Source organism: Eretmochelys imbricata, chromosome 9 (genome assembly GCF_965152235.1).
Source record: "Eretmochelys imbricata isolate rEreImb1 chromosome 9, rEreImb1.hap1, whole genome shotgun sequence".
NCBI lineage: Eukaryota > Metazoa > Chordata > Testudines > Cheloniidae > Eretmochelys > Eretmochelys imbricata.
In genome coordinates, this window is record NC_135580.1 from 27,173,702 (window position 1) to 27,195,302 (window position 21,601).

At 41.6% G+C, this 21,601-nt stretch overlaps 1 protein-coding gene across 1 annotated transcript in view; it reads right to left on the bottom strand.

Annotated features, from left to right (window-relative positions):
- The window catches only part of MED12L (mediator complex subunit 12L), a 326,616-nt gene that overhangs the window by 23,627 nt on the left and 281,388 nt on the right, over nt 1-21,601 (bottom strand). Inside the window, exons 40-41 of the mRNA XM_077826177.1 lie at nt 5,967-6,056; nt 5,067-5,287 (exon numbers count right to left, since the gene is read on the bottom strand). Of these exons, the coding sequence (XP_077682303.1) occupies nt 5,067-5,287; nt 5,967-6,056 (311 nt within the window). The remainder of the gene's footprint in view (nt 1-5,066; nt 5,288-5,966; nt 6,057-21,601) is intronic.

Below are 21,601 nucleotides of genomic sequence, written 5' to 3' on the forward strand. Positions count from 1 at the left end.
GATCTATTTAAAATAGTGTCTTTAGCCGGGACTGACAGCTACTTAGTTTTTCTAAGCAACCAATTCACCTACTAAAAAATTGAAAAAGTTCATGAATACAAAAGTTTATGTAAACAAGCAACAACTCTTAAGGCTTTTCTATTTTATCCTGTGGACCTATGCAGCTCCCACTGAGGTTATTATTAATTATTATTATTATTTTTATAGGAGCACCTTTGGGCTAGGTCTCACACTTTCAGGATAACTGCCCCTGTACTCCCTTCACCTCCATGTTCTCCACCCCTGCCCAACCCCGCCCCCAGAGTGCCCAGTCAGGTCTCAGGCCTCCAGCCATGATCTGTCTTTGGGAAGGGACCCGTGTCCCACTCTCTTCTGACCAGGGTTTAAGATTGTACAGCTCCCAGCCATACAGTGTGATATCCCCAGCATGCCAGTCTGCCAGCATCCCAGCATGCCACTAATGGCCAGTGCCCGTGCTTTGCTTTCTTGACTCGGAGAATGACCAGCATATGCAGCAGTTATATGCTACTACACAGCTCCTTCCCAGCAGAATATATTTATTTATTTATTCTTAGGGCAAAGCATCACAGAGAAAACACATAAAAAACCAATAAAACCAAAGGCTTACTAAGCATACCTGAATTCACCCATCTTCCACATGGGGAGCATGGTAAGCCAGAACCCCTTCCTATCCTTCAAAAATCCTGTCTGTTTGCTCGCTCAGAAAGAAGGTCCTCAGTCTGTTTAAACTCACCCTTTAAATACCCCACTTTTTCTCTTTATTGCTTACTTGGTGACAAACCCAGCTTGAAGAAGCATATGCAAATCCCAGGAGCTAGTGCTTCTCCAAAGTTGTTTACGGTCCCGGGGTAGTCTCCCCCTACTGTTTTTAGTTACTAGAGGAGCTGTGGTAATCCATCCCAAGGAGCAGGACACAAACCTACATACAGCTTTAATAAATTTAATATAGTGGTTCTCAAAGATACTGCATAGGATTGCAATATCTGTAAAAGCACATAATGAGACAGTCCCTGCACCAAAGTCTTTACAGTCTAAAAATACAAACCAAAGTGTGCAAAAGGAAATAGAGGAAAGGAAGGGGAAACAATTTGCCCAAGGCCACACAACAGGTTAGTGGTAGAATCCAGGAATCCTGATGCCCAGTTCAGTGCCTTATCCACTAACCCATTCTATCTCATTAACAGGAAAACTATCATTGACTTCACTGGGAGCTGCATCAGGCCATAAGTTATTAAGCATATTTTAGAAATATTTTATAGTCCTAGGTCAAACATGAAGCTTTATTCTTAGAGTTTGAGAATGCTCTACAATACCCAAATCAGCATATTATGCAAGATTAATATCAGGTATTGTACATGTGTTAGACTCTAAAACCTTGGTTCAGATTAGTCATTTTGACTGTGATAACTTACATAACTAATAAATGGAATCAATGTGCTTCATGTTGACTTTGAAAAATAACATCTGCAGTGAAAGAAAGCCAACAACTATTCTATCCTCAAGTCCCCATAGTTAACGTGACCTCAGAGATACTTTTAACAAAGCGTGGGAAGTCTTTTAAAGTGTCCTTTTAAAAACAGCCTTTTGAATCACACTATCCCATTACAAGTAGGGATAGATAAATTTGTAGAGTCTGAGATTTTGCAAATCTTGAAAACTTGTTTTTTTTGTTTTCACAACAATTTGGAGTTTGTGAAAAACTTTTTCACCTATATTTTAACCTGTTTTTTCAAGGAACATTTGGATAAAAATGTGCATTTCTAGTTGAAGGGTAAAATTTGCTCCATATTAGGGACAGAAAAGTGCTCTAAAAGCTAGGCTGGCACAAGTGACTGGCTGGTATATACAGTGCCAGTGGGATTTTCAGAGGCACTTGGCTTTGGTCTAACACTGCTCTTATTGAAGTTGATGGTAAAACTCTCATGGGACTTCAATAGGAGCAGAGTTAGGCCAACACATGGCACTTTTGAAAATCCTAGCCTACATTTTCATTAGAATTTCCCTCTTTCCCCCTCTCTTCATTGATTTAATTTCTATTCACTCTGCCTGCTTTCTGTTCCATTTTTACATCTTTATTCCACTCTTGATTTTCCCTTTATGCGACTTCTCTGATAGTCTCTCCTAGGCAGAACGTAAATGCCACTACATCTGAGCTGAACTTTCAAACTAGTAATGATCTAATGCATTCAAACATAAGCAAAGTAAAATTGCCCATCGCTAGTTCAATGAATGAACAGATCTTGTGTTTCCTAGACTTTCCAGCATTTATTTCCCTATGGATCCTGCAGGATTTATGATTGTAAACCAGATTATGGTATTGTGTTAACTTGGTAAGTTCTCTGTGTATTATGGACTCAAAATGCACTTATACACAGAAGGGCTCCACTGTGCAGATGCTGCACCAATACAGAGGATGGCCCAGTCTGTGCCCAAACAACTTATAATCTACGGTAGAACCTCAAAGATATGAACACCAGTTACGTACTTCCTGATCAAATGGACACCCTCTGGAACTGGAAGTAATCAGGCAGCAGCAGACACACACACACACTGAATACTTTACTGCCTCAGGGCTTTAGCCATGGGGCTCAGGGTTTTAACCAGGGTGGGGTTAGGGCGGCAGCTGCAGAGTGAGGGGGGTCAGGGCTCTGGGCAAGGGATGGGGTCAGGGCTTCAGACCCTCGGGAGCACTTAGGTTTCAGCCCCGTGGCTCCGTTCTTGGCTTCAGCCCCATGTGGGGCGACAGGGCTCGGGGCTTTAGCTAAGAGGGGAGTGCCGGTTTCAGCCCCAGTCCTCACCCTGTAGCTAAAGCCCTGAGACCTGGCACCCCCCCACCCAGCTGAAACTGGGAGCAGAGCTGTGGGGAGCCCCAAGCCACAGAGCCCCCCACAGGGCAGAAGCTGGGAAAGGAGCCGCAGGGCTGAAGCCCTGAGCCCCAGCGATCCCCCCAGATCTAAAGCCCTGAGCTCGGGTGCTCTCAGGCTTTTTTGCCTCTGTCTTCACGTAGGTCAGCTCCCAGACTGCTGCACTGGGCAACACAGCATGGGGAGGAGGTGACCAGCCCTCTGTGGAGAAAGAAGTGGTTCGGGACTATTTAGAAAAGCTGGATGAGCACAAGTCCATGGGGCCGGATGTGCTGCATCCGAGAGTGCTTCTAAAGGAGTTGGCGGATGTGATTCCAGAGCCATTGGCCATTATCTTTGAAAACTCAGGGCGATCGGGGGAAGTCCCGGACGACTGGAAAAAGGCTAATGTAGTGCCCATCTTTAAAAAAGGGAAGGAGGAGGATCCTGGGAACTACAGGCCAGTCAGCCTCACCTCAGTCCCTGGAAAAATCATGGAGCAGGTCCTCAAGGAATCAATTCTGAAGCACTTAGAGGAGAGGAAAGTGATCAGGAACAGTCAGCATGGATTCACCAAGGGCAAGTCATGCCTGACTAATCTAATTGCCTTCTATGACAAGATAACTGCCTCTGTGGATGAGGGGAAAGCAGTGGACATGTTGTTCCTTGACTTTAGCAAAGCTTTTGACACGGTCTCCCACAGTATACTTGTCAGCAAGTTTAGGAAGTATGGGCTGGATGAATGGACTATACGGTGGATAGAAAGTTGGCTAGATTATTGGGCTCAATGGGTAGTGATCAATGACGCCATGTCTAGTTGGCAGCCGGTGTCAAGTGGAGTGCCCCAGGGGTCGGTCCTGGGGCCGGTTTTGTTCAATATCTTCATAAATGATCTGGAGGATGGTTGGATTTCACCCTCAGCAAGTTTGCAGATGACACTAAACTGGGAGGAGAGGTAGATACGCTGGAGTGTAGGGATAGGATACAGAGGGACCTAGACAAATTAGAGGATTGGGCCAAAAGAAATCTGATGAGGTTCAACAAGGACAAGTGCAGAGTCCTGCACTTAGGATGGAAGAATTCCATGCACCACTACAGACTAGGGACCGAATGGCTTGGCAGCAGTTCTGCGGAAAAGGACCTAGGGGTTACAGTGGACGAGAAGCTGGATATGAGTCAACAGTGTGCCCTTGTTGCCAAGAAGGCCAATAGCATTTTGGGATGTATAAGTAGGGGCATTGCCAAAAGATCGAGGAACGTGATTGTTCCTCTCTATTCGACATTGGTGAGGCCTCACCTGGAGTACTGTGTCCAGTTTTGGGCCCCACACTACAAGAAGAATGTGGAAAAATTGGAAAGAGTCCAGCAGAGGGCAACAAAAATGATTAGGGGACTGGAACACATGACTTATGAGGAGAGGCTGAGGGAACTGGGATTGTTTAGTCTGCGGAAGAGAAGAATGAGGGGGGATTTGATAGCTGCTTTCAACTACCTGAAAGGGGGTTCCAAAGAGGATGGCTCTAGACTGTTCTCAGTGATAGCAGATGACAGAACGAGGAGTAATGGTCTCAAGTTGCAGTGGGGGACGTTTAGGTTGGATATTAGGAAAAACTTTTTCACTAGGAGGGTGATGAAACACTGGAATGCGTTACCTAGGAAGGTGGTAAAATCTCTTTCCTTAGAAGTTTTTAAGGTCAGGCTTGACAAAGCCCTGACTGTGATGATTTAGTTGGGGATTGGACCTGCTCTGAGCAGGGGGTTGGACTAGATGACTTCCTGAGGTCCCGTCCAACCCTGACATTCTATGGTTCTATGATTCTATAAGCCCTAAGCCACCCCTGCCCAGAGCCCTGTCCCCCCCAAACCCTGCAGCTGCAGCCCCAGCCCCAACCCCTCCGCCCTGGTGGCCAAAGTCCGTAACGTCTTGTTCAGAGTTACAGACATTTCAGAGTTATGGATAACCTCCATTTCCAAGGTGTTCATAACTCTGAGGTTCTACTGTAATCGAAAACAAGAAGTAACAAGTGACTGTAACAAATAATGGGCGGGAAGTGGGAGGGAGAACAAATGTAACAGTAGCAAGACTCGCCATTAACCTCATTCTGATTAATGGACATAATTTTAAATCAAGTATTAGAGCTATATATCAAGACCGCAAAGTCCCTGTAATATAATAAACCAGAAGAACATATAAAGCCTTACCGCTGAGTGCCTGTTAAAGGCTGAATATAAGCAGCAGCCTGCTGTTGAATGTACCCACTTGGCTGTTGTTGCAGCTGTCTTAGTCTTTCCATTAGAGCTGGACTGGAATGAGTTGCTGGATACGTTCTGGGGTTGTAGCTGGGTGAAAGCACTACACCACCAGCCTGCTGTTGTTGCAAAGGCATCTGAGTACTGTACATTGTGTATCCATGAGGCACAGTCTGCATGGAAAACAGCCCATGGTACAATTTAACAAAGGCCACATGTTCATATCCTTAAGCCATTAAAGAAAAATAGGTAACCTTTATTAAAAAGCAAAATCTGGACAATGGAGCCCTCAGTAAAACATTCAACTGTGTAATTATTCCAAACAGCAATTACCCTTATATTTTAATAGTGTATTTCTCTTTTTCTAATAGGCTCCCTCAGCTGCAGCGTGAACACATTCATTTCTGTTTTTAATTTATATCTTGCCTAGTTATTCGGCGCTTAATCAGGAGTGGCATCTGGGGTCTTCAGCACCAACACTTCTTTTCGGTATCAGTAGCATCATGATGACACAATGAGGGAAGCAAAGTCAGTGATCCCAACCTCACTCTAACCAGGCTGGATTTTAGACTCAGCACTGTGGCACACACGGACTTTACAGACAGATCATTGGGAAAAGATTAGAAGCCTGCCAAAAAGATTTGTTTGACTAAACTATGCAGGAACTAGAGAATTGTCAATAACTTTTCATTAAGGGTGCAATTCTAAGACTCACTACTTAAGTCCCAATTGAGCCTTTAATGCAGGTCTTAAATGGGATGTAGGGCACTGCTTGGACCCTCTGCACTGAGGTGAGTTTCATGTGTATACTTTACAGCCTGTAGCAAATGTTCCCTAGGAGTAGCTCAGTACCTGTGCCTGCTGTAACCCTGGATACTGTGGAAGCTGGGAAGAAGGACGTACTTGCTGAGCGAAAATAGCAGACTGATCTATTGGCTGGCCCTGAAAGACAAAGTACAAATCAAATAAAATCTGCTTAATCTAAATACAAGTCTTTCTGTTTCTGTCCATGGATCCAAACAGCTCATGCAGTTTAGTCCTGAACAGAATTAACGAACCAGTTTCCAACCCTTTTCCTTCAAGAAAATTCTGTTTTCTGACACTGAGCTGACTACTGAACAATACGTGCCTCTACATCTGTCTGCGGGAGGTGTCGGGAGAGGAGGTAAAAAGGTTATCTTTTGTTCAGCTCAGAAACACTACTGTAAGCACAGCAATGCAGTGAAAAAACCAACGATCATCAAGACAGTAGAGAGGCTATAACTTAAAAATAAGATCTGGAATACAACTGGCCCTTCTCGATTAAAAAAGTAATAAATTCTTGAGGGCAGTGCACTGAATTATGCAGGAGACTTATCAATACACTGAAAATCACTTGCTTTAATATACAAAGAATAACTTTCTGAAGCCATTATGATCAATTATTGTAAGAACTATCCCTCATAACAGAAAGCGCAAACAATGAAAATAAAGGACTATGACTATCATAAGGTGCTCAGATATTATGGTGAAATATAAATACCTATCGAATAGGCAGACAGACAATGCAACCATTTCCAGTATAGCCTGAAAACACATGCAGTGCTTTTGCTCATAAAGACCCCCATTTGTTGATTTTAAATGGTCTCCTATATGTGGATATATAAATTGTGACACAGCCAGAGTCCATACAAACGAAATGCACCCAAGCAAGTGAGGTCAGTGGTGCAATAGCAGAGTTCGTTACAATTTAATTTTCAAAAGCAAACACGTTAGCGGTGATGTCCCTGACGAATAACAAAATACTAAAAAATTTAAATTGCCACTCGTCTACAGGTTTTGAAAGGAAGAATGATGAAGAAAATATTAGTGTTGGGCACAAATTCGAGATCAAGCGGGTCACCAATTTGCAAGTGAAAAACTGAGAGAGGTGTAATGAAACTTACATTTTTTCTGTGATTCTGAAGCCTCTAACAGATTAATTGGACAATTGTCCTAGTCACTACAGCCCAGATTTTTAGAGTATTTAGGCGTTGCTGTGCTCAGCATTGCAACCCCTAATTGATTATGGAGTCTAAGTCTCATTTAAAAATGGGATTTAGGACCTTAGGAGCCTAATTCTATTGACAGTAGATGAAATTTAAGTTCCTCAGTGCCTAAATCACCTTTGAAAAATACCAAAAATCTGGGCCTAAGGATTCAAGCCACCAAACATTTGTAGACATACATCAAATTACAGGAGCTTTAAGGTTCAGAGCTTTTCATTCAGATTTTGCATTGAGCTTCACTTTCCTCAACAATAAAACAACCAAGAAACAAAACCCAAAAGCCCCAAAAGAAAAACAAAACATCAGATGTATTATCACCACATTCAAGCAAAACACTGGCACTATCATTCAAAGCCACCTAGACAATAACACACTGCCAATAGCAATGTTACCACGAGCACCATCAGTGAGACAAAGAGTAATGCCACTTGGAGATACTGCCTCAAGAGCAACAGGAATTTTTCTTTATCACTCACTCTCATCCTGTTAATAGTCACATTGTTGGGAGCTATACAAACTACTGAAATGTGATAGTAAATATATACAAAAATAAGTAAATAACAGGCCTACATTTAACTATTATTTGGACACTGCCACAAAAGCATCAGGAAAATAGACCTGGGGCATAAAGAGATCAGCAGCCCCTGGAGTCCCCAAATTCACCACTGTCATAAAGTTATTATATGTTTTGTACAAAGTATGCCTTGTGAGGTATCAGTTTAAAAGTGTTGATCTGCTGAACATTAATATCCTGTTGGATTGTGCGTGCTATCATTATACATAAAGTTAGGAAGTTTTGCTATGTGTCTGTTACTGAAATATGTTGAGAGATTGGGAACATTCACAACCAGTCTTTCAGGTGCAACAACAGAGTAGCCAGATGTGCTGATGTCCCATTAAAGGGAATCCATTCTCCCAACAGCCATCCCAGAAGACTTCTCAGAGAGAGCACGTAGACAATGGACACTGCTTGACAAAAGGGGGCGGACCCCCATGTCACAAGCATGGATCTTTCCAGCAAGCTGGAATAAACTATAAAAGAAGAGAAGTGACATCATCACTTAACCTCTCTCATTCCCCCCCACCCCAACTCAACACCTGGAAGAAACATCTGGAGGACAAAGACTTTGAACTGGAAAGGGTGGTTTTACCAGCTGTCAGGGTGAGGCATTGTTTGATTCAAATCCTGTCTAGTTTGTAGAACAGACTACGAATGTATTTTTGTTTCTTAAGTAGTCAACTTTGATCTCTATGCTTGTTACTTATAATCACTTAAAATCTATCTTTCTGTAGTTAATAAATCTGTTTTATATTTTACCTAAAAGAGTGTGCTTTGGTTGAAGTGCTTGGAAAATCTCAGCTCAGTTTACAAATGCTAGTGTGTGTCCTCTCCACATCAAGGGAGGTGCAGACTGGGTAATCAACTTACGTTGGTCAGGCTTCTGACCAGGGAAAGATGGTACAGTTCTGGGGTACAAGGCTGGGGAGCGGTGGGGGCATTGGCTGGGGACTCTCTATTGTTGGTTCATGAGTGACTGGGAAAGCATTCATGTAACTCAGTTGAGTGTGTCCCTGCCTGTGGATGTCTGTGTAAGTGCAGCACCTGCCAGAGGTTTGTGGCTTAACAACAGTATCACAGTGTGAGAGGGATACACCAGATTGGTGGTACAGAGGGCTCAGCGGTCCCACAGTCCAGGGAACCCCATCGCAGAGACATTACCCTGAGAAGGAGTAACTGAGTTTGGCTGGAGAGCCAGACAAAGCCCAACCCCCTGAAAACCTGGGGTTAGTTGTACTGTACTCTGGGAAAAGAGTAGCAGAAAAGACTCAAGGCCTAAACCAGATGCCCACATTCTTTTCTAGGGGTTCAGTGGAATGTGTCAGCCCTTTGTCATCATTGCTTCTGGTTCTTCTACTGATAAATATGTCCAACTGGCAATGAAGTCAATGGAGAATGGAATTTTGTCCACTCATTTAATAATGGCCCCATTCAACTCCCACTGAAATCAATGGAAACACTTCCATAAACTTCAGGAGGAGTTGAATTGAGCCCTAATTCATGAAGAAAATGCTGACTAGACGTATGATTTCACAGACAGAACCAAGTTGTAGGCAGGAACCCCCAAATTTAATTACTCTTGCTCATAAAATTCATACACAGACTTTTCTCAACAATTAAAAGGTACAACCTGAAGCCCAGCAGGCTATGTTTTGTGAGTTACAAAGCAGAGCATATTTTTATTTATGACCACAGTCTAAGGGGTACCACTTGAGCAATGAGGCATTAGGTCAAACAAGAGCTATCAGTATAGGCAAAAGTGAATTTTAAAACAAAAAGCTATTAGCTAGGCAGGATACAAATCAACTTTATCCAGAGCAGCAGGCAACCACAGAGAAAATTCCAATGGTGTAAGCAAGTACTCTGATTTTTTTTTTTTTTTTTTATAAATTCTAAAGGCTTATCAGAACAGGCATTACTTAGTCAGGAGTAAACTAGCATGCAAGTAAATTGGTGAGAAATGGAATCGTGCATACATGTAACAAAAATGAGCACTTTTGAGAGCGGATGCAAGCTTACAATAGTAACAATGATATCTTATGATCTGATTATGTATAAAATAAAATGCAGCAAAGCTCACTGCAACTGGAACTGAACTGAATACACTGTCTGGTAAGTTGTGTGGTCATAAGTTACCTTTTATAGTAAGGCAATAGAATTGACATAGACCATTTAAGCAGCCTGAGCTACCTCAGCCAGGTTGGCAACAAAATCTGTGTTTGGAAACAGAGCAAAACACTAACACTTATTTCGGGGGAGGGATAGCTCAGTGGTTTGAACTTTGGCCTGCTAAACCCAGGGTTGTGAGTTCAATCCTTGAGGGGGCCATTTAGGGATATGGGGCAACGCCTTTGAGCAGGGCGTTGGACAAGATGACCTCCTGAGGTCCCTTCCAACCCTGATATTCTATGATTTAGACTATAAATATCATGGTTTGATACATTTGTATAAAATGAAAGACTCCACTGTATGCCCACAATAAATCTAGACTTGTTTTATGAACTGCACAGATGCCAAACTATATCCCTTTGCTGCCAAGTCTCTAGTAAATAAAAATATTTATTGCAAATATATAAAATATTAAAATCACAGCATCCAGCAGATATTTTTACAAAGATTGATTTAGTTTGTCTCTCTCTGTCAATTAATGCTTTACCAACATAAACAGTGCTCCCCAGGACTGGAAGTAAAGCATACAACCAACTTTGAAACTTAACTTTCCCAATCAATAATGCCTGGCAAGCCATCAACACAGCTTTTAGAATAGGAACCTCACCAAGCCACAACAATAGATTAGTTTTTAATCAAGTAATTTTATTCATTTTTTTTTAATTTGGATGAAATTTCTGGCCCCATTGAAATCAATGGCACAACTCTTATTGACTTCAACAGGGTCAAGATTTTACCCCTTGTCTGCTGACAAAATGTCAAGTCACAAGCCATTTAGGTCAGATTTTCAAAGGTGCTCAGCACTCTAAAGGTCCCCACTGTGACATTTGTAAGCAGATTTTTAAAAGATCTCAGCTTTAATAGACCGCCTAGCATGCTGAGATTTTTTTAAAAACTTGGCCATTTATCTTGGTACCTAAATGGGAACTACACTCTATTAAAACTTGACCCTTGGATAATAGACATCCCAGAGACACAATATCCTTTCATAAAAGGTTAGCTAGAAAATGTATATGATTTTCTCCAATTTCTGATAAAAACTCAGTATTCATACAAAAATGTAAAATATATTTATCATGAAACATCATTTATCTTCTGACTTCTGAAATGGGGATAAGGGTTTATGTTTCAATATTTAGTACTCATATGTCAACATGCTGTACTGATATTTCTTTTACTTGATGCAAAATCTAAAATACATTTATTATAAAACTTGCTTTCCAAGGTTGCTCAGTAATATGACAGCAGTGCAGTGCACAGTCCATGCATGCACGAAATCCAAGATCACAAGCATTTGGGGGAGGGAGGGGGGCTCCAAGAACAGAGGGACAAGGTAGAACTCTGATTCCATTGATGAAATGGCAGAACTACTATCCACTTAAGTGGGAGCAGGAACAGGCCTATGCCCATAATCTAAATGGAATTAATTGCTTCTCTGGAATTTTTGATGGCATGAAATAGGGTGCTGAGAAGCATGTTGCCCACACTACTTTTACAGCTCATCTGTCAGTCAGTCCATGGAGCAGTACTGGGAACACTACTGCAGAATCCCTAAGTCTCATTTTACTTAAAGATTAAAGCTGGCATAATAGAAGCTCAAGGCAGGGAGGTGTTGGAAGGTAAAAACTGGAGCAAAACCAGCAATCAGCATGAAGATATGGGCAGATTGTGAAGATATGGGTCATGCTTAGATGTGTGTGGCATCAGAAACATCTCTCCTTTAATCTTGTAGAACAAAAAATATGAAATATTTAAAACAGGAAAATAATAGGAAACGTGTCTAAAGGAACACTCCATGTGTGCATGTGTATATGTAATCTACACATAGGGTGACCACATGTCCCGATAAAATTGGGATTGTCCTGAGATTGAACTCTCTGTCCCGCGTCTGGACCGATGTACGATCGGGACACCATGTGTCCCGATATTGTAGGGTTGTCAGGCCTCCAGCTGACGTGGGGTTGGCAGGTTCCCTACCTGACTGGCTCCGCACAGCTCCCCGGAAGTGGCAATATCTCCCTTTGGGTCCTGGGGTGGGCTCTACATGCTGCCCCCGCCATGAGCGCTGGCTCTGCAGTTCCCATTGGCTGGGAACCGCGGCCAATGGGAGCTGTGGAGGTGGCACCTGCCCACGAGGCAGCACACAGGGCCACCTAGCTGCACCTCCACCTGCGATCCAGAGGGAAATGTTACCTCAGGTGGCTCCCCAGAAGTGGCAAGCGCCACCCAGAGCCCGCACCCCCTCCAGCACCCCAAGCCCCTGTTCCCAAATTCCCTCCCGGAGTCAGCACCCTGAACCACCCCCCCCACACCCCAACTCACTGCCTCAGCCCTGAGACTTCCCCCATTGCAACCAGGACTGGAGCCCAGGCTGTGCACCCCAGACCCGCAGCATGCAGTTGGTGCCAGGTCCGTGCGCCCCCGACACGTGGTTTCTGCAGGGGCTGGAGCTGGGGCCGGGACCATGTGCCCCCCGACCCACAGCATGGGCTGGAGCTGGGGCTGTGCGTCCCTGCAGTTTGCAGGTGGGGCTGGAGCCAGGCCGTGTGCCCCCCCCACCTTGCAGCTTCCTAGGGCTGTGTACCTCCCTCCCCCATCATTCCAGTGGGGGCTATGAGCCTGTGGCTGCCCCTCCACCATGTGTCCCAATATTTTACTCTTGCAATCTGGTCACCCTAGTTACACACATGCGCACACTGTATCTGAGTAACAGGGGAGCTCAAAGCATATCATTCTCATTTACAGCAAACTGTGCAGCTTGTGAGTTGAAAGAAATGCATGTTTGTGCAAAAGAAAAAAAAAGTTGAAGACAGCAGTGTGGTTACCATTACGTTGTCAAAGCCTTCTTGAAGAGCTACAGCAGTGTTACAGACATCCTGAAGGAAAAGAACAGGCAAGAAAATGGCAAACAATACAGAGAATAAATATTAGCTTTAGTTCATTAGCAAAGTTGTTCCCTTAACCCAAACACTATTATTATATATAAATTACTTCAGTTTACATGACATTTTTATAACATAGTTAATGCATTGATGAGAAAAGGCTAGTGACATCCTTTCATAAGAGTCTGAAAATAATTATCATTTTATTATACATCCACCATCAGCAGTAACACAATCCACTTACCAAATATATTATCTTTAGAAGGATTAGTATCAGATATTTTTACACCCTTTTATTTTTAATCCTTTTGCCATTTGGAAGAACCTGATAAACAACTGAGAACATGATAGGTGAATATGATCTGAGACAAACGATTTCAAATGCACCTCATGTTTAACAGTTTTGCACAAGCTATTTAAAATAAATGAGTTTAAGAGTAAAAAGCTTCAGGGTATCATAGAAGGTCTGGGGACCTGACCACAACTCTCATTTCTTTGCAAAAGGGAAAAAAAATTGCTGGAATGGATTTTAAACTAGACACAACCAGACAACTTGCTCTGTGAAATGTGGTCATTGGGCTAGGCAGCTAAGCATTTGAAAGACAGCTATTAATCATCATCAACAGGTCAACATGTCCTCAATGGTCCATCTCCCAATGCAGCAAATTCCCAAACCCTATTGTGTGCACAGGTAAATGGAGAAATCTGGTTTGGAAATTGGGAGTAACTGCCTTGGATTAGGAAATATCTTTTATTGGGCCAACTTCTGTTTGTGAGAAAGACAAGCTTTTGAGCCACACCACTGGGGCTCTTCTTCAGGTCTGGGAAAGGGACTCCAAGCCACACAGCTAAATGCAAGGTAGAACAGATTGTTAAGCATAACAACCGAACTGGGTCTAATAAAAGATATTACCTCACCACCTTCCATAGGTGTCAACTTCTGCTGGCATTGGTGGGTGCTCAACACCACGCCCTTCCCCCAGCCCCACCTCAACTCCACCCCTGACCCCCCCATTCCAACCCCTTCCCCAAATCCCTGCCCCAGCCCCACCTTTTCCCTGCCTCCTCCCCTGAGCACGCAGCATTCCCACTCCTCCCCCTCCCTCCCGGAGCTTGTTACGCCGCGAAACAGCTGTTTTGCAGCAGCAAGTGTTGGGAGGAGAAGCGGAGACGCGGCGCGCTATGGGGAGGAGGCGGAGGTTAGGTGAGGGGGCGGGGAGGGGAGCTTGGTTGCCCGTGGGTGCAGAGCACCCACCAATTTTTTCCTGTGGGTGCTCTAGCGCTGGAGCACCCACGAAGTCGGTGCCTATGTCATCTTCTCTCTCTACTTGTTTAGGAAAGGCACATTGGAACATGCAAACTGACCCGTAAAAAGCGGTTTGATAAGCAGGTCCTGGAGACATTAGAGAAGAGCTGATATTTAGAGAGCAAGGAGGCTGACAGTCTTAACAGAGATGGGATTACCTTCAAGAGATGTAAGCTATTCAACCCTTTCCTTTTTTCTTCTGTAATTTACCTGAGAATGCCCTATCTAGATTATGGGAAGTGTAAATATAGATGTGTTAAGCAAATGGTTTCTTTTGTTTTAATTACATTTTTCCTCTATTTTTAATAAATATATAGATTACTGTTGTGTGGACACTTCCATGCAAACATCCTCAAACAGAACCTCCAAGGAGAGAGGCTACTGTGTACAGTTTCTGGTGTCCAATCACAATCAGCTGGTGTTGCTAGCTGGCCATAGAGGGAGAACACAAGAGGAGACGTCAACAGACCAGGGAGGAGATGAGAGCTAGAGGAGGTGCAGGTCACACCGATATAAACAATACTTCCATACACTCTACTTGTTCTTCTCCATAAATCCAATCCTCAAAAGTGTTGTGCACCTTGTCACTGAGAGATATTGAGCATTTTCAACACACACTGAAATCAATGTGATGTGAGGGCAAGTAGTAGTTTCAGAGTATCAGATCGAAAACGGGTTACAGACACACCAGCTGTTCAACAGCAATGAGATTACTGCATTTGACACACAACTTCATAGTAATGCACTTCACAGAAAAATATCCATCTAAGCAACTACATTTATCATCAAATTATGTTCTTTATCCGGTACCGTTTTAACTCGTGCTGAAGGAGTACAAACCTGCGGTAGGCCATATTAGAAAAGTCCTTTAACTGTTCACTTTTTAAAACAATTTTTTACAAAATATTTCCATTTAAAAACATGGTAAAATAATGTCAGTAAGAACTTTTTTCCTGAATATACAGTATTTTAAATGTTATAATTAAAATAAGTGTCCTTCCCACACTGGAAGAACATGCATATTCTATATGTTCCTCAGAACAAAAATATGGAAGATGAGTAAACACTGCATCTGTGGACTGCGTTCCGCAACATGTTTTGCATTACTGTGCAGATCTAATAAAAACAAATATTTGATCTCCTATGAATAGGAGGAATAAAACCACTAAGTCATCGATAAGTGATTCATTTCTAGCCATAGCTGACACAGAAACATCACATCTCCTGGGAATAGAGAAATATGGTTAAGATGATCTTACAAACTGTCAGAATACTGATATCAGGATATCACAAAGAGTTTGTTTTGTAGCAGATAAATCTACAGGGAAGTTAGATCTCAACCACAACTTCCTAGACCCATAGCTAGATTAACTCACGGGCTTCATCTACTACACTGACTGGCTGGTTATCTTCTGATCCTCTTAACACAACATACCTAACTGCACTTAGCCTCGGTCTACACTGGGGGGGTGGGAGGGAGAGAAATCGATCTTAGTTACGCAACCTCAGCTACGTGAATAACGTAGCTGAAGTCGACATACTTAGATCGACTTACCATCGTGTCTCCACTGCGGTGAGTCGACTGCTGCCGCTCCCCCGTCGACTCTGCCTGCGCCTCTCGCAGCGCTGGAGTACAGGAGTCGATGGGAGAGCACTTGGGGGTCAATTTATCACTTCTAGACTAGACGCGATAAATTGATCCCCGTTGGATTGATTGCTGCGCGCCGATCCGGCGGGTAGTGAAGACATACCCTTAGGCTCTCATTGTGAAACTCAGGCTGGACCCCTACTTCAAGCATTTGTAATTCATGGTTTCCCTCATTGAATCTTTACGCTTACCATTAAAATCAACTGAAAGTCTAGTGTCAACACCACAGACATTTTCTACATGAAAGTGGATGATTACATTCTTAATCACAAATAGTAAAATACATGTTCTTTGCATCAGTAATTGTTTGTCTTTAATAAAGAAATGGTGCCGGATTCTGCTGTTACTCTAGGGTACAACTCTGATACAACTACACCCGTGTAAGTGCAAAGTAGCTGCATTGCAGTCAATGGTATTACTCTGGCATTATACTACTGTAACTTTGGTCATAATGTGACTCATTTATGTCTTAATGTATCTTATTTTAAAATGATCTAGGTTATACATTGCAGAAAACTAACAGCCAAGAAACATACTATTTTATTGTAATAAAAATATCAACTAATTTTACTCTGTCATTTAAATCATAGCAATCACCTTATTACAACTTAGTAAATTCATTCACCAAAATAACACAAAAAGGCGATTTCCAAATATCTAAGGCAACTGTTATGTATTAATCCTTCATTCTTCATTGTACATAATAAATTAATAGAAAAAAAATAAATGACATACTTTTTTTCCCTAGCTAAACAAAAATCTTTATACTGCCTATTTGTATTTACCATCAGAAAATTGTCCTTCAGGAACACTAAAAATTGCTTACAGGTGTTTTATGGTGCTAATCAAGCATAGCATTGTTATAAGATTTCTGTACAGGAATTCTAAACGGTCTATAAACTATTATAGGATTCCTTGTAATTCACAGTAGCCTTTTATTCTATATGTAATATTTGAAATCAGTGGAGCAAATAATAGTTTTTAATAGAGAATGATGTTTACTTTATAGCTAAAAGTTTTTAACAGAATGGCATTTACAGTCCCACCAGCTCAAAAGTGTTGGTTCCTTCTGGATTTATATAGAAGGATCTAGGGGGTCCTATAGAATTGCATACTATGGATGTTTTGTGAAATAGACCATGCTACTTATGTCAGTGAGTAACATCTCCAATTTTCCAGATGGCAGCAACATACAGAAATAGAAATATTTAAGAAACTCTCTTTGCTTCACCACCCCTTAAAAAAATATAGCTCATGATGGTGGTGCCCAAAACTTACCGAATACCTTAAATAAAGATAAGATTTGCAGCTGCTAACATTTTTTTTTTTTACCTTCCAGTTTTCAAGGTATTTTCTGTACTAAGCCCAGGGAAATAAAAAGAAATATCGCAAATGCTGACATGATCATGTCTTTTTCACTTAGGTAAAACTGGCAAATTTTTCAGTCCCACTACTGTATTTGAACGATGGAGGAAAAGGCTGCAGAGCGTTCACAAGAATTTCTGGTTGCATGACAGCATGTGCCTGGGAAGCCTGTGAAATCAACCTATACTTTTAAAGTGCTTATCGACTCTCGAATTCTTTTACCAAAATTTTCCCCATTGTTGCTAACACCTGTGCAACTCCACCAGTGCATTAAACCTCAGTGTAGATAAGGCTCAGAGCAGATCTAAACTATGTGGTGTTAAAAATGCCAGCAGGCAGGGGAGCCATCTCTCAACTATAACTGCCACCACTGAAGTAGGTCACATGGTGTTCGCAATGCGGGGAATATTTTGGTAATATGTTTAGTATAGACAGCTACAGATGCTGTCAGTAGGCCCTTTAATCACAGATAAAAGTCCCAGGAAACAGATGACACCACAAAGAGCCTGAGCCTGGCATTATATACACAACCTTGGCAGTGGCCAACCCAAATGTCTGTACCAAGCCCTGTTGCATGTTGTGAAAGCCTTGTCTATGCATAAAACTGCACAGGTTTAACTAAAAGGTTTAAAAACTAATTTAGTGAAGCCAATGCAAAACACCTATCTGGATACTCTTAAACTGATTTAAATCCGGTGTATACTGATGTAGCTTAAACTGATTCATTACCAAATTAAATTAAATGTATTACTCTTTTGCATCTACACAGGTTTTTTTGTCAGCATAACTATTACAGTTAGGGGTGTTCTTAAATGAGAGGATAAAACAATTAGGAGTTTCGTTTAGGCTTCTGTATATTTAACACTACTTATTCAGGCAGAGATTTGCTGATATCTCTATATTCTATCTTGTGAATATGAAGCCAACGGACCTTTAAGTAAGTAGTACTGAGTTGGGCCCTTAATAATGTTGCTTAATATAGGAAATCTTGTAGCTGGATTACTTTCTATGAAATAGGAAATGTTGGGTCACTATATATGGTTGATCATTACACCTAATTTTAATATAATTTGAGATCTTATTTCTTATTAGTGGGAATCTTTTTTAGTCTTATCTGGTTTGTAATTTGTATTATCTTTTAACCTGCAACTAAAACAAAGCAAAACAATTGAAGGTTTTTTTTCTTTTTATATTTTATTGACTGACGTTCTTTCTAAACCACTTCTTAATTCTTTGATAAAAAGAAAATAGTAATCAATAAAAGATCTTCGGGGAAGGCACTGTTACATATTTGCACTATGCCTAGCACAATGGTCTCTAAGCGCTACAGTAATAAATAACAATAATAAAATATCTGAAACCAACATACTACTCTCTGCTCTTCATAGTTATATTTTTGCCTGTTGCCCTGATGAGCCCCCTAAATTTAGTGACAGACCATAGTGTCTGCCGGGGTTAGGACTAGGAGTGGGAAGAAACCAAGGAACAGCTGTTCTCTGTAGGTCCCCAGGGATGTGGGTGGATTTTAAATGGAAAGCTGCACAGAAGTTCCTGCTGTTCAGAAGAGCAGTATCTCCTACACAACTGCAAACCCTCCCAAGCTCCCCTTGGATTTGTCTACAGTACAAGTCGATTGGGGTTTAATCAGGTTGGCTGTCACAGTTTTTCTCTTATTTATGGGTTTTGTACTGCCATCCCTTACAGTAGTACCTGGGCTCATTTGTTCTACACTGATCACTAAGTCACAATCAGCAGTGTGTCAAACACAATACAGTTTTATAATATGGAAAGTTCCCCATGTCCGCCATGGGGATGGGAGAAGCCCACAAAAACCCCCCCAATATCTTGTGGGTGTTCTAATATCTGTTTGGATCTTAAGACTCATACAGTTTCCTGCAGTCAACCCCTCTTCAGTGCCAAACAGAAGGAAGTGAATTTCCTGGCCCTACAGAGGAGTAGCTCTTCGCCCCAGTAGTATTTGGTTATGGGTATTTGTGCCAACAAAAATCAACAGCATTTGTACAGCACGAACTAACTGAATTCTAAATGCTAGTATCTTGCCTCATTCTGAGGGACAACAGACAGGAGGAAAGAAAATCCTCAAGGAAGAAACCACAACAGTGCTGGAATTTCTCCTATTTCCATCTGAGAAGTACAGAGAAGCGCATGGGAAGTGAACAAATGGAGTTTCTCTCTCTCTTTGGCTGTCAAACACCAAGCCACCGCTTGTGAATAGTGCTATGTATCATCATTTACTATTTGTGCTGCAGTAGAACTTCAGGGCCCCAAAAGAGCAATACAGGCCCCACTGTGTTAGCCACCCTATAAGCACATAACAAAAAGACAGTCCCTGCTGTACAGAGCTTTCAGTCTAATGAAGAGACAACAGACATATGGGGAAAGCACAAGGTAATGAGATGATTATGAACAATGTGCTAAGCAGCTGTCTCAGCATACCAGCTTTCTAATCATTGTTGAGGTTTTTGTAGGCATCACAGCAGAGGAGAGGTTTAAGAAGGGATTTGAAGGAGGATAATGAAATAGTTTTATGGATATTTACAGGGAGCTCCTTTCATGCAGCACAGGACAAAGCAGGTAGATACTTGCTGGAAAATTTGATAAATGGGCAATCAGGACAGGTATCTTTGTCAGAGTAGAGGCAGAAGTCGACATCATGATAGTATATGAGATGATATATAGCATAGGGATAGGCCAAAAGGGCCTTAAAAGTGAAGATGGGTAGTTTATGTTTGACATAGTTTACACTGTTTATAAAATTCAACAAAATGAAGCTCTGGGAAATGCTGGTCATTCTATATTTGGTTCACACACTGGGCAGTAATTGTCTATCAATATCCTGTATATAAACACCGAGCCTAGATAGATAACTCAGATTGACAGGTTATATAATGTGGTGATCTACTGTGGTGGGAGCTTACAGGTCTGCTAACAGGGTTTCACCTGCTCTATGGATAAACAGAAGACAAGTGTCTGCAGGACTGTGCAGTCAGCACTTTTCATAAGCGTTATATTCACTTATTGAGAAAAGCATAACACATTCTTGAGAAATGGAAATTTGATGGATTTAAGTTGTTTCCGCAAGCTAAACAACTTGCTGATCTAGTTTTGCAAGGACTCTACCAGAATTAAGTGGAGTCTGTCCTCCCCGCCCCCAATATATGAATAATCAGATGAGAGAAGCCCTTATTCTTAGGGAAACAAAATTCTTCAGCAAATTTTACCCACAAATGGATCCTTTATATGATTACCACAACAAATTGGCAATGAAATTGCAACTTATACTGGAAAAACAATAAAATTTACTCATCAACTTTCTTAGGACTTGTGTTGAGTTGGCTTATTTTATTTGCTTTTCATTTATGTATGTATTGTGTATATTGTACATCAGGAGCTGCTGTTCATCCATTCTCGGCCAATAATGAACACATCCACAGTCACTTGCACGAGATGACAAACATACCATTTTACAAAGGTCAGATTAGCAAAACATTTCCTAGAAAAAAGTACTACTCCCTCGGAGCAATAAGCCAAAGGAAAAAAAAATGGCTTGATGCTCAACTGTATATTTATTGGTGCCAAGGATTTCCTTACAGGAAAGATGAAGTTTTTGTTCCAAGAATGTCCAAGAAGCAGATTTTGAAAGATTTGAAAACACAATCAGCAGTAAGGGCAAGATGTGAAAGGGCAGGGCAACAAATCACTCAAGTTTCATATATGAATTTTTTGTAACAGGGATCTGGAAGCCAATTTTATTTTTAAATACTGTTCTTTAGCTCTGATTAAGCCATCAGCTTTGGGAGGGACCTGCAGCAATCTCCAGGAAACTAGGTTCAAGTTGTGCACCTCCCACATACTTACATAGCATATAAGTGTGGTTTTGTGTATAACATTTGTTCGTTGCTCTTTAGGAAACATCAGAAATTTTTAGAGAGAGAGAGAAAACACTCCCCCGTGTGTGTAAATGGCTCCCCCTGGAAATTCTGGAATTATTAAATGTAATTAAGGTTGTTATTAAACAGCAGAAACAGAGCAAATTTGGTTTACCCAGTCTGGCAGTATATTGGATCAAGCAGCATGAATGTGAAAAGCTCTCTCAGATTCTCACCTTGATGGAATTTAGAAACAGTCTAAGGTGATGTGCTTTTTAAAAATTATATGCAGCTCCAAGAATAATAAAAAGTCTGTAGTATTCTCCTAAAGTACACGTAATATTGACAATACCAGTATGAAGATTCATAGGAGCCTTTTATTTCAGATTCAGTCTCAGGGTTATAGGAAAGGCAAAAACGATGTTAGAAGCTGAACTGCAACTTACCACAACAAAATGTGCACAACAAAATGACGAACATGTGGGAGGGTCCTAGAGCTCAGGCTCCAGCCCAAGCCCGAATGTCTATACCCCAATGAAACAGCCCTTAGCCAGAGTCAGTTGGCATGGGCCAGTGGTAGAATTTTATTCTTCTTTATCACCTGTTGAAGTTTTAAGTAACTCCCAGTTTTATAAGGTAAG